The 18386-nt window shown below is 40.9% G+C and overlaps 1 protein-coding gene across 3 annotated transcripts in view; it reads right to left on the bottom strand.

The window, feature by feature from the left end:
- Positions 1 to 18386, bottom strand: part of LOC114660506 (golgin subfamily A member 6-like protein 22) — a 128286-nt gene that overhangs the window by 83134 nt on the left and 26766 nt on the right. The window contains exons 3-4 of one of the 3 annotated variants that reach the window (XM_051933339.1): positions 14774 to 15250; positions 13091 to 14734 (exon numbers count right to left, since the gene is read on the bottom strand). In XM_051933339.1, coding sequence (XP_051789299.1) covers positions 13091 to 14734; positions 14774 to 15250 — 2121 coding nt within the window. Of the gene's footprint in view, positions 1 to 13090; positions 15251 to 18386 lie in introns of all 3 variants that reach the window. The other 2 variants (XM_051933340.1, XM_051933338.1) reach the window with 2 other exon arrangements.

Genomic DNA, 18386 nt, shown 5'->3' with positions numbered 1-18386 from the left:
AATTTAACAGAAAAAGATCAGAGTTGCTGGCTGTAGCTGATATAAACCTCTTGGATAGCAGATTATCGCATATAAGTCACACTGTGAAAAATTCAACAGATTACATTCTTTTAAAAAGAAGCACAATCAGACTCAGTGACTCTTGCCATTGTCTATCTACCTTATGTTAATGAAAATAAACATTTTTCTACTCCAAATTGGTATGTGTCTGTTCCCCATATACAGTTGTGTTAAGCTGATTTAACATAAAATCATCACATTTTTATGTTTATGTATATGAAGAGTCTTCTACCCCAAAAGTTGGTTATTTTTAATTATTTTTATCAGGTAGAGCAGATGTGGAAGGATATGAGAGTACCTAGGAATGACTGTAAAGAAAAAAAAAAACTACTAATCTTGACGATGAGCGTATGTCTGACAAAAGATGATGACAGAGATATGAACTGAGACATACAGTAGTGGGCCACTCAGTGATAGTAAACATGTATGATTCAAGTCAGTCCAGCCCAGAATTTGTCACTCATCATTTATTGAGTACATGAGAAGAGCATGGACTGGTTGACCTTATCAAAAGCTGACGAGAGGAAATAGTATTGGTAATCTGAAGCAACCAGACCACCACATCAAATTGACCCTATGGTGAATTTTGGGGGAAATGACAGAAAGATGGTAAATATGAGGTGAAATGGTAAGACCACATACTCCTGGAATCTGATAAAGGCTTTGATCTAAAGTTGCCCAGTAAAAATAGGCTGACTGCTCAAAATCTTCAGAAGGAAGTTATTGCCTACTTTTTATTTCTTCCTTGGTGACTTTGATATTTTATTTTTCATCATTAAAAATAATTTGCATATCTGTGTAGATTTAAAGCACTACTGGGCTGCAGACATATGTACAAATGGCTCGCGGGTATTTTCGAGTTACCTGCATGACATCATTATGATCTAATCCATGAAGCTGCAGCTCTGGGCTGACAAGAGGAAACTTGCCATCTCCTCCTATAGTCAGAAAAAGCAGCTGGGTGTGAATGAAGAAAGAAAGAAAGAAAGAAAGAAAGAAAGAAAGAAAGAAAGAAAGAAAGAAAGAAAGAAAGAAAGAAAGAAAGAAAGAAAGAAAGAAAGAAAGAAAGAAAGAAAGAAAGAAAGAAAGAAAGAAAATGATGACATGATTTTGCTGTGCCACAGGAGTGGAACTCAGCCATACATAGAATACATTCCAGTTCTATATGGACCAAACTTTCCATGATTTAACTAAAAGTCTTTCACCGATCACATTTACCTCCCTTAAAACTGTCCAAAATGTACCTAGGGCAAGACCCAACCTGCAAGCATTGATATCTAGCTCCAGCATCACTGGGTCACATGTTCTGGGAAATCACCAAATTAACATTGTTTTAGACCAAAATCTTTACATACTTGTCAAGCAGTTCACTCTAACTCTATTAACAGTGATATTTGGTGCACTCCCTGATGGCATTAAAGTGCATAGGGAGAAATCATTTGTAACAGCCTATGCCACACTGTTAGAATGCAGACTTGTTTTGCTCAATTGGAAGAATCCAAATCCATTTTCTAGAACTCAGTGGGTAAGCGATGTTCTAGATTATTTCAAATGAGAACAAATCAGATTCTCCCGTAGAGGATATGTCCAAAACATTTTTAAAATTTGGCGAAAAATTCATTAATAGTATTTTTGAAAAAGCATGCTGGGCCTGTGATTGACTCTCTAGTTTCATAGACTGTATTATCATCTCTAATAAAGGTTAGAGGGGTTTTGTTTCTTTTCTGTTCCATTTTATTCTTTTATTCTTACTTATGGCTGGGGGTTGATTTTTTTTCTGCTGATGTTTTTTTTTTGTATTTTTATTTTTTGTTTTCTTTCATTGTAATAATTTGAAGTAAATGGTTATATCTGGTATATGATCTGTCAAATGCCACTGTAATGTTGTGGTTTTTGGAAAGAAAAAAAGGAAGAAAAAAAGAAACAGCCAAACAATGCTGTGAAATACTGGCTGACAGTCTATGGAACTGCTTCACACATTTAGAACAGACCAGGTGGTGGCGCTGAAGGCACTTCTCTAGATATACAGGGTGAGGTAGAAAGGATGGACGTCTTTGAAATGGCTAGAACTCACCACTAGGTGGAGTGACAGATGTGCGGTAGGTGGCGTTAGGTTCGTTAAGTCTTAGTATTTTTTTATTTTCTTTTTAGTTGAAGCCATGGAGCCATGGACGATAGAACACCACGTTTATGCGTACGACTGTTTTGTCAAGAACAATCAATCTATTACCGCAGTTCAGCATGGGTTTCGTTGCCATTTCAATATCCACAGAAATAAAGCTGTTCCCACTCGTAACACTATCCTACTTTGGGTTAAAGAACTTCGTACATGAGGTACACTAATGAACAAAAGACCGCCGGGGGCTACACAAACGGCACGTACCCCTGAAAATGTGGAAAGCATACGACTAGCCCTGCTGCGCAGTCCAAGTCGATCTGCTCGGAAGCATTCTTCTGAACTTGGCCTCAGTAATCTTTCGGAGTGCTATATCGAGATGATAAACAACTTCTTTTTACCTGAATTACGACGAAAACGTATTCCCATACGGCGTGTGTGGCTTCAACAGGATAGGGCGACAGCCCACACAGCTAGAGCATCAATGGATGTTATTCACCCTCTCCTCCCTGGTCACCTCATTTCCAGGTTTGGTGACATTCATTGGCCTCCTCGGTTCCCTGACTTATCCATGTGTGATTATTTCTTGTGGGGTCACCTCAAGGCACATGTATACAAGCATAAGCCCCGTACATTGGAGGAACTGAAGGAAGCCATTCGCGTGGAAGTCGCCCAAATCAACAGAGCGATGTTGAAAAGAGTGGAGGCCAACTTCCATGAACGCCTTCAGAAATGCATCAGTGATAACGGACACCACATGGGAGATGTTGTTTTCCACACTTGATTTTCTCAAATGCTATTTCAATATGAACTCAAATCTTTCAATAAATTTCTTTGTAAGAAAAAATTAACAATTTTGTGATTTTGTAAAAAATGTCCATCCTTTCTGCCTCACCCTGTATATAGATACAGTTCCACCAAATTCAAAGGAGTTAAGAAATACAATAAGCAGAAGACACCTCCCCATCAGTGACCACCCACTACATACTGGGTATCTTAGTTGATAACATGCACTAATGATGATTAAGGAATCCTTACATGAGTCAATTCATCAAGACTGAGCTCACCAGCAGGCAAGCAACATCACTTCTGCTTATGACAAATGACATACATAGTTTTAGATGCAAAGACACCAACACACATTCACTTAGATAGATAGATAGATAGATAGATAGATAGATAGATAGATAGATAGATAGATAGATAGATAGATAGATAGATAGATAGATAGATAGATAGATAGATAGATAGATAGATAGATAGATAGATAGATAGATAGATAGATAGAATTGTATTTGTCCCCAGTGTAAATTTGGCTTTTTACAGAAGATCCTTAAATAAAAACATAAATAGGTAGGTAAATGAATAATATAAGATTGTTATAAATAATAATAAAAATCTACTCTATATATTGTGAAAGATAGAGGCACTGTCGACCCCTTGAACCCTCAGATCAGACGTCAGACACCAGATAAAAGTCCAATATGACTTTATTTTATAATAATAATGTGCACCAAGCACACTCCACTCCACTATACTCATACAATAAATCAATAATCAAATAAACAATCAATATAATCCTCCACTCCCAGACGCGTTGCCACCCTTCCACCCAGCTCAGCTCATCTTCTGGGATTTCCCATAGTCCTTGTATATTCCCTGACCCAGAAGTGTTTCCAATCCCTTAGTCCATGTGATCTCCTATCACTTCCGGGTCAGATAAAAATCCTCTTCTTCATCCCGGAAGCACATCATTTCCCTTGTCGCCTTGCCTATGACGTACTTCCGGGTTATAGGGCATATAGAATTCCCTGAGCCTCCCTACAGCGTCTCCTGGAGGTCCCCATGGTATCCAGCAGGGCTGGTTGTAAAAACTACAAGGTCCATGAGGCCCTGCTGGAATTCGGGGAACCTCTATGCCGCAGGGAGAGCTCCATCTGGCGGCCTGGGGGTGTTGGCCGGGATGACAGGCCGGCCATCCCTCACAATATATAAAATCCTAAGCCTAAAAGTGCAGTGATTTTGTACAATGATTTTATGTGACTTTTTTGTCATGCATTAAATCTGGTTTATTTTAAAACCTTGTCACAGGTGGCTGGGTGTGGTCGGCAATCAGCTGCCTATTTAAAGGTCCACCTCCCAACAATCAAGGCTGGAGTCGGGTGAGGAGTTGGACGAGGTCGGAGAAGGAGGTCCTGTGTGAATAGAGTGTGAAGAGAGAGGAGGCTGAAGGAAGCCTGGACTTGGGGAAGCAGTTGGGGTTTGTGTGGTGGTGCACTTATGGACTTTGTAAATAGTTTTTATTGTAAATAAACGTGTGGTGATGGCTTGTAACGTGTCTGCCTGTCTGTGTCCGAGTCGCCTATTCCACAGTGGCGTAGTCGGCAGGATGCTCTGCCTGGTTCAAGGCAGGGACCTGCATTTAAAAAATTGTCTGTGGACGGCCTGGCACAGCAGGTAACCTCACCCACATGCCGCAGGGGCGGCGTGCACCCAACCCCGCGTGAAGATTGTTTAATCCGGACCGTTAGCGGTCCACCAAAGGACTGTGTGTTTCAGGGGCGGCTCAAAGACGCGGCGGCAGCAAGAGGAGCTGCCGGGATAGAGAGGCTGCAACTCAGACAGCCGCGGAGCTGCCCGGAGCTTCGTCTCCGTGTGTGTATGGAAGACGAGATGGTTGCCAACCGGAAGTCCCTCCTTGTGACAGGCATGGGATTGGATAGCGTGTCCTGTGTCCCTGCCAGTGATTGGATGGAAGCGGGACCAGGGAATGTCCATCCCGTGCCAGCCAGAAACCCGATTGGGCTGGAGGAAGAGGCCCAAAGGAAGCAGACGGTGAGTGGCGCTGTGTGTCAGGTAAGCCCGCCGTCAGATGTTTCTCTCTCCTTGGCAGCGATTTTGCAGGAGCTACAAGAAGAGCTGCGGATTGTACTATCGCTGCCGGCCGAGCGAGGTGCCCTCCAGGCAGAGACGCAGGGATCAGAAGGGACGGCTGCTGCGCCAAAGCAAGCGCTGCTGGCAAGAGAGGAATGGCGCCGCGCTGGAACTTCTGACCGGAGAAGCACAGCGGGGACGGTGAGTAGGACCGCCCCCGTAACACTGCGGACACCAGCGGGGCAGGGTCTGTCCTTTTCCTATAGGCAGATCCGAACCGTTACGGTGTCCCACAGTAAGAGGAGAAGTCAGAGGAAGAAAACTGATTCCTCCAATATGAGAGGACGTGTTGCTGGGTGCACACGTCTCACGAAGGGCCGCCCTCTGCCGAGGCAGAGGGAAAAACCGCAGGCTGGGAAGCAAAACATGAGAGTGCTCCAGTTGGCGGTCCGGTGGCGAGGTAATCGCAGGTTTTGGATGGTGAGGCCGAAGAAAGGAGCATTGGGGTGCCGGTCGGAGCGGAGAGCGTTGGCCCACACATGGGTGAAGTGTGCAGAGTGGCCGCGACAGGGCAACGTCTCTGCCCCCTGTTTTTCTGTTTATTTTTTAGGACTGGACCCTAGACTGGAAGGTGTCGGCCTACCGCCGAGAGAAATCTGTCCCTCTCGGATTGCCCGCTGGCCCTTAGGGGTCTCAGCTTGGGGGGAGTATTGTCACAGGTGGCTGGGTGTGGTCAGCAATCAGCTGCCTATTTAAAGGTCCGCCTCCCGACAATCAAGGCTGGGGTCGGGTGAGGAGTTGGACGAGGTCGGAGAAGGAGGTGGGCGAAGAGAGGCCTTGTGTGAATAGAGTGTGAAGAGAGAGGAGGCTGAAGGAAGCCTGGACTTAGGGAGACTGTTGGGGTTTGTGTGGTGGTGCACTTATGGACTTTGTAAATAGTTTTTATTGTAAATAAACGTGTGGTGATGGCTTGTAACGTGTCTGCCTGTCTGTGTCTGGGTCGCCTATTCCACAACCTACATATATATGTTTGGTATCATTCTTTTCAGAATTTATCGAACTTTAATGTGATGTTGTTAGTTTTTCAGATTCTTATTCCGTTTTTAAATTATAAACTAAAAAATATCAAGAACTCACCTCCCGTGAGACGAGACTTTGTGCCAAGAGATTTAACAATGCGCAGGGCTGGAAATAAAAGACAAAAAGTAGGACAGCAGGCTTTTAAATGTTCAAAGCAGCTGATTGAGTAAAGAGTAGGTAAAAAAAACTGTATTTGTTTCCCATTGCATCACTGTTTAAGAGGGGATTTCGGAGGAGCAACCGCATCTCCTTGGGTTGTGTTCAGCACTGCTCTTCACAAGAGACGTGAAGTGGCTGGCACATAGCACAGGCTGGGGGGGTTGGCGAGTAAAGCGAGCACGGGGTGAACCCCATAGTAATAATATAAGATTATTTGATTTGAGCTGGAACTACAGTATGCAAAGCAAAACAATACACTAAACCACATCGTAAACAAAAACTAATCTTACCTGAAACAAATAATTTGATCAAATGATAACACATTAGCACATGCACACTACATCAAACAATAGATTACCTGATACTGATGCATTAGCAACATTCAGATTTAACATAGCTTAGTTTTATACCTACTGTGTGATTCAATTATTACCTTCAGCTAGTGAATGAACTGAATGATTTCAAAAACTGGATTTGCAGCAAAAGTGTTGCTTTGACAGAAAATTTGAAAAACAAGGGTGTTTTGCCACAAGCAAAATGTGGACCAGTAGCACAGATATTTCATCTGATCTGCACACCTTTTTCTCCATGTTCAAAAGCATAGGGAAATGTACTCCAGTGCCGAGCATGAAGAAGTGGTCCCTGATAGATAGTTCTTAACCGCAGGCACCTCAGAGGCACTTCTCAAGTGCTAACATCCACTGACCTGAGCCTCCAGAAGGATCTCAGCTTGTATCACATTACAGACTTGGGGGGCTTAAGCCCAAATGAGCAGTGCAAGGCATGACTGCTGGAGTTCACACAGGAACTTCATAAGGCAGATGAGAGTGTGCGGAGCCACATTGAGGTCCACATAAGATTGTGGTGGCATTGAAGGGCAGCTGAGAAAGCAGACAACAGCTTCAGCTATGGAAAAAAACCCTTAGGGAGCAATATTCCTTGCTTTCCACTTCAACCCAAACCTAATTTTAGCACGTTTTATATTTCACAATTGCAAAATCACACACAAAATTAATATTATGGGCAATTTCACAAAATTCTGCTTCAGAACAAAACTTTGCTGTTTTGCTCACCACTACTTGCAACCTTCTCCATTTCTATTCTTTCTGAGTGTCCATGGTGGCACTTGGTCTGCCTCTTAGTAGATATGTATTATCACATATTTTAAACTTATTTTCGTACAACAGTTACCAAAATGAAACTTGTTGACTACAGAATATTTTTTTCAGAATGAGGCTGACCAAAGATGGTTAGAATTTTGCCTTAAAACCATCATGTATAAAGTGCAAGCATATATATGTGTATTTTGTATATTACATTTTTATATGTTTATATTTCATTTTATTTTTCAGTTTATATTTGTTATTATTTTATTGGCTTAGCAGAAGAATAAATTGAAACTGAACATTGTAATATGATGGATGGGTGATGAGCATTCAGTATGACTGACAGTTAAACATCATGCTATGACTGTTGAATTTGAACCCCAGCTTGTCACGTCTTGGTCCTCTGATGCCTTTGATACTTCATCACACCTCTTGTCTACTGTTGGTTTCCCAAGCCTTCAGAAAATTTCTAGAAAATCTGCAGGGTTATTGACAGTGGTGGGCCTGAGTGGGCACACAGGAAGGAGGTTAGGTAGCAGGTGGTCTGGTGCACAAAAACATTGTGTCTCTTAACATCGACAAAATGAAAGAGATGATTGTGAACTTCAGAAAAACCTGTCCTGTCCACACATTCCTGCACATCAATGACTACTCTCTTGAAGTTGTCAAGAGTGAAACGTTTTTGGAGTGGTCATCATGGCGGACCTTATTTGAACCCTCAACTCTGCCAGCATAGCAAAAAAGGTGGCACAGTGTTGTCACTTCCTGCAACACTTGAAAAGAGCCAGAACCCCCCCCCCCATCAAATCCTCTTCACATTTTACAGAGGCACTAAAGAGAGCATCCTGAGCAGTTGTAATACTCTACCTGGTATAGGTACAAAAGCACCTCAGATTGCAAAACCCTGCAGATGATAGTGAAGACAGCAGAGAAAATCATTGGGTGTCTTTCCCTTCTCTCCAAAACATTTAGAAAAATGGTGCGTTCAGAAGACTTCAGCATCATGGACAAGCTCCACAAACCCCTCACATGGACTATTTGTTCTTCTACCATCTGACAAGCAATACTGGCACATTCATGCCCACCCTGCCAGACTGTGTAACAGCTTCTGTCCTCACAGTCAACACCTTGCTGAGTCCATGACCCAGATAACTATGAAGACATTCCGTCAGAAACACCTACTGTACATCTATATATATAATTCACTATGCCGACAGAAAAGGCAAGACAACCATGGGATACGCACGATATAGCCATGCCCGCCAACTCACAGAGACCCACCCACCAATGCTAAGATGAAGGGATACGCCGACAACTCACAGAGCCACGCCCGCCAACAACACAGAGCCACGCCCACCAACTCTAAGACCATGGGACGAGAATGCCTGCCTGCCCGCCTGACTGTTATCAGCGTGTAAAACCATTGCAGCTTTTAACTCACAAACTGCAACAACTCACCAAACAAGGACACCCTGTCTCTCGAGGCATTCACACTGCTGGAAGACAATCATAGGATACGCAAAAAAATAGCCATGTCAGTCAACTCACAAAGCCCAGCCCACCAACTCATGCCCACCAACTCGAGCACGCGTCCACCCACGCTCTCAAGGTATTCACAGTGCCTGCTCATGTGCCCAGACGCAACAACTCACCAACTCGCTTTCGTCTCTGCTACAGTACACATGCACCACTGAGCCACGTTGACTTTTCATTATTCTTTTCGGTTTCAGCTGCATTTCTATATATAATCCACCAAGTCGTCCGACCATGGGATACAAACGACAGAGCACTGCCCAACAACTCGAACCGATACAGAGACACGCCCACCAACTCTAAGAGTATGGGACGAGAACGCCTGCCCGCCCGCCCACCTGACTGTTACCAGCGTTCACCGCAATGTACTGGAGTGTAAAACCATCACAACTGCCAACTCACAAACTGCAACAATTCACCAAACACCGCATCAGACGCTGTCTATATCTAAGAAGATATATAGATACTCATTATTCCCCGGCATGCGTCCACCCACGCTCTCAAGGCATTCACAGTGCCTGCTCATGTGCCCGGACGCAACAACTCACCACACACAAATTTTGCTTAATCTGACTCAACACGGGAAACCTCACCCGGCCCGAACACGGAGAGGATTGACAGATTGATAGCTCTTTCTCGATTCTGTGCGTGGTGTTGCATGGCTGTGCTTAGTTGGTGGAGCGATTAGTCTGGTTAATTCCGAAAACGAATGATACTCCTTACTGCTAAATAGTTACGCGATCCCCAAGCGGTCGGCGTCCAACTTCTTAGAGGGACAAGTGGCTCGCAGCCACATGAGATTGAGCATTAACAGGTCTGTGATGCCCTTGGATGTCCGGTACTGCACACGCACTACACTGAATGGATCAACGTGTGTCTACCCGGCGCCGACAGGCGTGGGTAAGCCGTTGAACCCCATTCGTGATGGGGACCAGGGCTTGTAATTGTTCCCCACGAATGAGGAATACCCAGTAAGTGCGAGTCATACGCTTGCACTAATTACGACCCTGCCCTTTGTACACCCCCCCCACCCCCACTACTACCATGGTCGGGTGACTTGGTGGATTATATATAGAAAAGCAGCCGGAACCGCAAAGAACAATGAAAAGACAACGTGGCTCAGAGATGCACAGACGAAAGCGACTCAGGTGAGGAGTTGGGGGCGGGCACATGAGCAGGCAGTGTGTACTGAACGATGACTGTATGTTGGTTCGTAGCGTGCATTGTTGCAATGTTACTTTTCTTGGTGGTTTATTAAATTATGGATTTTGCAAATGTTCATTTTTTTCTCTGTGCTTAAAAATCATTAAAAAAGAGGCGTGATTATGCGGCGTATGCTACGCCATGGGTTGGCTAGTAAAGTATATATGTGCAATTGTGAACTATTCCCAAATACAATAGAGGCACTTATGCACTTTATTATATTTTGGGATACTGAGGAACTTCTTGCCGCTAACAGTCTGCTTGTCATACTGCTACTTCTTCCACTGCTGCTGCTGCTGCTTCTTGCTGCTGCGACTCTAGTACAGCAAACACTTAGACTGCTGTATACCTGCACTGAACGTTTGACTTTTGATTTTTCTGTTGGTTGTATTGTTTGTGTCAAGTTGCACTGTGGTCCAGGACGCACATCATTTCATTTCTCTTTCTATTCTGTATATGGTTGAGATAACAAAAGAAGCTGACTTGACTTGTTAACAATATGGCAATTGATATTCAAAATAATTTTTTTTATTTATCTCTGTGGGTACATAAAGTTGCAATTATATTTTATATATAGAATACAAGTATTTAGTAAGTTTTCTATGACTGGCATATCTTTACGTTATGATTAAGTTGTGATTGTGTTATTGTTTGCCCTGTATCAGATGGTCAAGCCCTCCCAGAGACAGTATGGCACAGGGTGGCTGAACATGCATATCTCTCAAAGCACCAACTGACTTTCTTCTTTTTCTTTCAATCTAGCTTTGGGGGTGTGACCTTTTGCTGTAGACACGCCCCCCAAGTCTAAGCAGATGATAACACTTAATGACCAAGATGAGGCTGCATATGAGGGATGGCATGTCATGTACAGGAATGTTTGTGTTGGAGTCCAACCCCGATAAGGAAAGAGAAAATGAATGGAAGAAAGACAACAGAGAGAGAGAAGAATATTAGACACACTAGCCTTACAGATAAGAGGATTCTGTGCTTACAGAAGTAATTTTTTTTTACTTTTTACTGATATATAAAATAAATGATAAAAAAAAAAAAACACACACACTTTTCTTATGCTCTTTTTCTTTGGACCCAAAACATGTAAAAATTCAAAACCATAAAAGTAAAGAATTTTTATGTAAGACGCTTTTTAATGTTTACATAAATAATGACACATACCTTATAAAAGCATACACATACAAAATTAACAGCTCGTGTTATGTAATCTGATTTTGCAATGAACATAGAAGTGAAAAGCAGTGTTACTTTTTGTTTAAACCTACTGTAAACAGTCATCTCTCAACGAAAACATATACTGTACATTTAAATCAACAACTGCTTCAGGACTGGTAAGGAAAGTGTGGCACACGTCATGAAGGAGCCTAGGATAGTTTACAGAAAGCAAAACTGAATGGAAAGACGCTTCAGCTTTGATTAAGTAACTGCATCTGTGTGATTTATTTATTTATTATTTATCAGTTATCATGAGGCATGCAAGAAAGTGATTGTAGACTAAGGTCTGTCATGTAGTTTGAAAGGATCTGCTGGTTTCCATGGTCACAAAAGAGCCCAATGTCTCTGAGTTTTCTCTGAGTTTGTCCCTGCATAGTGATGGTAAGGTTCGACACGACTCTATTTCACCCCAATTTGACATTATCATGGGACTCTAAGAACACTGCAACATGTGGTCACTTGATCCATCCATCCATCTATTTGTTCATCAGTGGAGGAATCAATTCATTTTTCATCAAACCCACTTCTAGACATAACATAAAAAAGTACTTAAAAATACAACCCTGTATGAGGTTTAGAGTGCATTCATTTCAGCCTGCCACAATTGCGTAAGTATAACCATGCAGCATATCAGACTTGCTCACACACATACTTTTAAGTTTGTATTTATATGTACTTTGCACATCCACACAGTCAGACACAAAAGCTCTTGAATTACAACCATTTATAATAAAAAGGGGCCATGTTAATGGCATTGCTATCTGAAAAGTATTTTTTTTATTATATTCTTTTTTCAGCAAACTCAGGGAAGGTTATATGTTGTTGCAAATTATAGATATAAGAAATAATTAAAGAAATATTTGCTCTCTCAAGAGAGGCAGGAACTGATAAGCAGAAGAGGGCACCGATAATGGAGTTGTATATGTTTCCATAGGACTTTCCTGTGAAGCAGGATGAGGATGCTATTTTAATGATAAGCCCCATATAATCAGCAGTTCTACTTTTAGGCCTGGTACATCTTCAAGGCAAAAAGGATATGTCTCCATCCTTTTTCTAAACACTCGCCCCACTTTCTTCCATTACAGGGTTGTGAGGAGTTAAAACCTATCCTTGAATCATCAGGCTAAAAACTAGAAACACCAGTCCATTATGGGACACAGTTAGGCTTACTTTCACGAATAATACCAGTCAACCTGATGCGAGAGTCATGGGACATGTAAATATATTCGAGTGTCCATGTGGATACTAGAAGAACTCAAGATAGGCAGTAACTAGACTGGACATTAAACCTAGGTCTATGGTGTGATAATTAATACATTTAATATATGTATTTCATCTTGTTTATCATTTTTAAGGTTCTGGATCATTGATTTGAAGTCTATTTTTTTTAACGTTTTGCCTTTACTGTTTACATGACACTCCAAGTATTGTCACGTGACAAGGTCAGTCGCTTTAGGATGTCACAGGAAGAGATGTTTTTAGTACATACTTTTTGCTTTTAGTGCTGACTAATTTATTCCTATTCAGGATTTCTGAGGATTGAATTAGATGAAAACAAATTGCTTGCCAGTACTATTAAATTAGGAGTTAAAAGAAGATCTTGATGTGATAATCAAACTAGATGAGAAAGATCGGAACAACATTAGAATAAAATTGTCACACAGGATGTAAGCAAAGAGTAGACATCTACCTTATGGTAGCTTCAGTTTTCCAAATGAAAGGTCATTCTTACCTCGACTCTGATTTTCTTTGTCATAGAGCCCAGGACCAATATTCTTTGGTGAAAACTGCATGAAATCATCGGGGTGAGACATGTCCATAGGATTCTGTTGCTCTAGATCTTCTTTTTTATGGCCCTGGGTAATGGCTTTATCATCATCTGTCAGATACTGATGCACGTTCTTGGGGCAACCAGGATCAGCTAAGAAGGTTGTCATCTCCAACAGTTCAAAGGTTGAGGATGACAAAGTGACATCTTTCAGAGCCAATTTTTCTTCATCTGATGACTTGCCTCGTTGCTGGGAATGAATGATATTGTTTCTTTCATTTTCCTTAGTTGGTAGCTGCTGGACATCTTTAAGGCCTACTAATTCAAGGCCAATCGTTTCAATGTCATCATCATCATCATCTTGTTCTTGGCTATCTTCATCACTGCAGCCAGTAATCTCCACTGTCGGACATCTCATTGTCAGTAGAATGTTTGTTTCTTCTTCATTATCTTCAGATTCATCAATATTTTCATTAAGTGTTTCATTAGAAAACTCCAAGATTCCTGATGAAGAAAGGATTTCTAATTCATTGGGTTGTTGGTTGGATGAAAGCTCCAGCTCTCGCTTTTTCATCTTTTCCTGAGTATCACTTTTGATTCCATGTGGATTTGTCATATCATCCACTTTTACGTTGTTTACTGAAGTTGTGTCTTCAGTCTCCTCATAAAATGAAGGAAGGGACTCAGAAGGACCATTCTTTCTCTGCTCTTCAAAGATTAGACCAGCATCAAGAATGCAACATTCCTCATCCTGATCAATGGAATAATGATATTTGCTATCTTCCAACTCAAAACTGGTCCTCAGGTTTACAACCTCATCTAGCAGTTGTTCAGCTTTTACTTGTAGATCATCAGAGTATGTGTCCACACGTTGCTCCATCATTTCATTGCTACTATGCACAACCATTGATTTGGTGGTACTGGTAAAGCATTCTTTTAACCCTTCTTCACTTTCATAAACTTCTTGACTATCACTGGACACTTGCCCAGACTCCTCCTCCTCAAAAATGGCCTTCAAACATTTTCCTGAACTCATGTGAATATCTGCATGATGATGTCTTGGTAGATCAAAGCTAAAATCAGATTGTTCTAGATCACATATACCTTCTTCCTGTTTACAGCGAACATCTTCATATAGCTGGCTACAGGCAGAATGTAGAATCTGTGTTATTTTTGATCCAAGATAATCACACTCTTCTACCATAGTTATATAGTGACCATCATTCTTTAGTTGATGAAAGAGCTGCAAATCTGGTAAGTGCTCAGCTTGCTCCTGTATGAATATACCACCATCTTCTTCTTCTCCCTCTTCTTCTTCTTGTATTTCTTCTTCTCTTACTTTTTCTTCTTCTGTTTCTTCTTCTCCTCCCTTTTCTTCTATTTCTTGTTCTCTTCCTTCTTTTTCCATTTCTTTTTCTTCTTCTTCTTCTTCTTCTTCTTCTTCTTCTTCTTCTTCTTCTTCTTCTTCTTCTTCTTCCTCTTCTTCTTCTTCTTCTTTTACTAGTACTTCTCCCAATACTTCTCCCAATTCGTCTCCTTTATAATCTTGTTCTCCTCCATCCTCCTCCCCCTTCTCCTCCTCCTCCTCTTCTTCTTCTTCTTCTTCTTCTTCTTCCCCTTCTTTTTCTTCTTTTTTTACTTCAACACCATAACCATGAATCAGCTCACTTGGCTTTTCTTCAAAATCTCTCTCCAAAGACCATTTGCTTTCAGTATCTAAGTTATATTTCTCTCTGGCCTCTTTTGACTTTAAATGAACTGACCAGTCACCTGTGTCTTCACTATTCTGCTTCACTCTTATCTCTTTCTGAATCACCTCAGAATTCAATTGCTCTTTCTCTTGACCATCTTCCTCCTTTAATTGCTGATTATTATTCATAACATCATCATCACTGCTGCTCTCTGCTTCCCATTCAGGTGTGAAGTCTCTGACACCAATTGAAGTCTTCACCTCTTCACCAAGGTTATTGTTATTGAGAAGGTCATTGGTTTCACTGACATCCTCATCATCTTCTGAAGCCTCTTCTATATCATTCTGCTTTTTCAGAGTTAAAAGTTTAGAGAGGTCTCCTTCTTCACTTACACTTGTGAAGGCTTCATAGTCCAGCTCGTCTTGAAGGTACTCTGAAAAAAACATAATCAGGTTAGCCCTGAAAATCAGTAAATTCAGCATCCATCAGATGTTGGACACCTTGAGAACCAAAATGATTATTTTATTAACTCTTCTCCATCATATATTGCACAACATGCTGCATTAAGATTTACTCCACTTTAATTAGGTCCTGTACTTGTAACAGCAAATGTTACAGAAGAAGAAATTATAAATTAAAATAATTTGCTCCTATAAACATAGATGAGTTTTTTTTTATTTATTGAATGACCCCCTTCAATTACCCAGTCTATGTGGAGTTTCTCCCTGTGCTTCTGTTGGCTTGTGTAAGGCATGTGTGTTATGTTCATTTCAGATTCTAAATGTAATGTTTTTGTGCAGTGAATGGGCCATTTCAAAGCTGATTCCTGCTTTCTGCCTAATGTAGTCAGGAAGGGTTCTACTCCCCTGAAATGGATTAAAAAGAGTCTGAAAATGCTATGGTATGTTACTTTACAATAAAAAGAATAGTTTACTTTATGAAAATTGTTTTAATAAATTAAATAACCTGAAAGAAAATATGATTAATTTTTAACATGTTGGTGAACAGAGGAAGCCTATGGATATTATTAAATTAGGGTTAGGGTTATGGTTAGGGTTACTTGGTTGACCTGCTTACCCGAGATAACTCACAAGATACAAACATGCATGCAGTTTATCATTTTCATATTAAACCCAGAGTTATGATTACCCAAAGCCAATCCCAGTAGCACTGGGAGCAAGGTAGGAAACTGCTCTGGACATGTAACCAGTCAGTCACAGACACTAGAATCAGCTTAGAGTCAACAGTTACCTAATTAACTTAACTATGGTGACAAAAAGAGAACATCCAACTTCAAACAAGCAACAGCCTGGTGAAGAATCTGAACCCAGCATGTTGGAACCAAAAGACAGCAATACTATCCAGTACTCCTGTGTGCCTCTCCGAGATGAGAAAACATTACAGTTTATTTTTGAAGTGAAGCCCATACAGAGTGAAGCATTATAACTCAAGAATGAAGTGGCAGCCTTGTGGTTTATACTCTAATACCTTGTCTACCAGACCACAGCACCTTCCTGAAATCAACAAGACATTGTGGGCGACAGGAGAAAAGAGCGCTTGATCTTTGGTCTTCAATGCCCTTATTATTTTTTGTGTAAGCCATTGGTGAACATACCCCTACCTTCTCTTTCATGTTTTTCACAATTCCCTGACTTAACACACTTTATCAGAGTAAGACAGAGATTAACTCATTGGCATGGCATGCTGACATCAAGAAGCCCTGCAGTAGTGTCAGTCTCTTATCAAGATAAGAACTCATCTGAAACGGTAAAGAACACAAGTGTTTTAATATGCAGACGCCCAGTTCTTCATACACTAACAATCTCAGCTCTGGCTCTGGGACCAGCAAGGAATGAAAGTCAGAATTCTGGTTATGGACCCATTGTCTTTTAAACTTGTGTAATGTACAGGTAAAAGGCAACTTTGGCTGCATCCTTTTGAGCACCAGTGACATAGGACTTTTTGGTTGGTAATTTAGGCAAAAATCAAATGTAAACAACAACATTTATTTCTATCATACATTTTCATACAAATGATGTAGCTTAAAGTGCTTGGCAAGATGAAGAAAAAAAAAGACAAAATATAAAAATAAAATTAGGCAATACTAATTAACAAAGAATAAAGTAAGGTCTGATGGCCAAGAAGGACAGAAAAAATGAAAAAAAAAACTCCAAGGGCTGAAAAAAAAACAAAATCTGAAGGGGTTCCAAGGCCACAAGACCACCCAGCCCCCACTGGGCATTCTACCTAACATAAATGATCTAAATCACTTCTCATGGCTTTTAGGCTTCACATGGAAGAAATAGACGATGATGGTCATGTGGACTTCTGGCCTTCAATCCATCAATGTAGGGCAGGGGTGTGCAGATTCAGTCCTAGAGGGCCACAGTGGCTGCAGGTTTTTCTTCCAACCCATTTGCTTAATAAGAAGCACTTATTGCTCAAGTAACACTTCTGCTTCACTTTAGTTGCCTCGCTCGTTAAGATGTTGAACCATTATTGTTTATTTTAGTCTTAAATAGCTGTAGTCTTGGTTTTTAAGTGCTCCTTATTAGCAATAAGATGCAAATGACAAAATAAACCAGCATTTCTCAATTTAGCTTGTTTCCATTTACCCTTGTGTGTATTTATCATGCACTATTGGGTTTAATTAAATACTTGGAAGGAAAGTGAAGAGAAAAAAGTGAAGGACTGAGAATAACTCATCTGTTTTAGACTTCAAATCATTTGGATGATATCCTTAGAAAGGAAAAACATCTAGGATATGAGAATGACTTGACATGACAGAGTTAAAGCACTAGCAAGCCTCGAAATTAAATAATTGACAAGGATTGTTTTTTAATTAATCAACTGGGTTGGAACAAAAACCTGCAACCACTGCAGCCCTCCAGGACTGAATCTGCCCACCCGTGATGTAGGGACTTTACGGTGCTTTGATTAGGTGGTGGTGGCTCTGATTGCCACCACAGAAAACCGGAAAGAGAACAGCAGAGAAGATAGGGGTTGGTACGGATTTTGGAGCCATGAAAAATAATGATAATTAAATGCATATACAGAATATCAGGGTTACACTAAAATGTAGCTATGAGAAAGCCATGTTAAAATAATGGGTTTTTAGCAGTTTTTTTAAAGTGCTGCACTGTATTAGCCTGGCGAATTTCTATCGGTAAGCTGTTCCAGAATTTAGGTGCATAACAGCAGAAGGCCACCTCACCACTTCTTTAAAGTTTAGCTCTTAGAATTATAAGCAGACACTCATTTGAAGATCTAAGGTTATGATTTGGAGTGTAAGATGAAAAGCATTCTGAAATATAGGATGGAGCGAGATTACTTAAGGCTTTATAAACCATAAGCAGAATTTTAAAGTCAATTCTAAATGGCACAGGTAATCAATGTAGTGACATCAAAACTGGAGAGATGTGTTTGTATTTTCTTTACATACTTAAGATTCTGGCAGCTGCATTCTGCACTCGTTGCAATCGATTGATGTCTTTTTTGGGTAGTCCTGAGAGGAGTGCGTTACAGTAATCTAGCCAACTAAAAACAAAAGCGTGAACTAATTTCTCAGC

This window comes from Erpetoichthys calabaricus, chromosome 11 (assembly GCF_900747795.2).
Source record: "Erpetoichthys calabaricus chromosome 11, fErpCal1.3, whole genome shotgun sequence".
In the NCBI taxonomy this organism is placed as follows: domain Eukaryota; kingdom Metazoa; phylum Chordata; class Cladistia; order Polypteriformes; family Polypteridae; genus Erpetoichthys; species Erpetoichthys calabaricus.
This window is presented reverse-complemented; position numbering and strand designations above follow the sequence as displayed.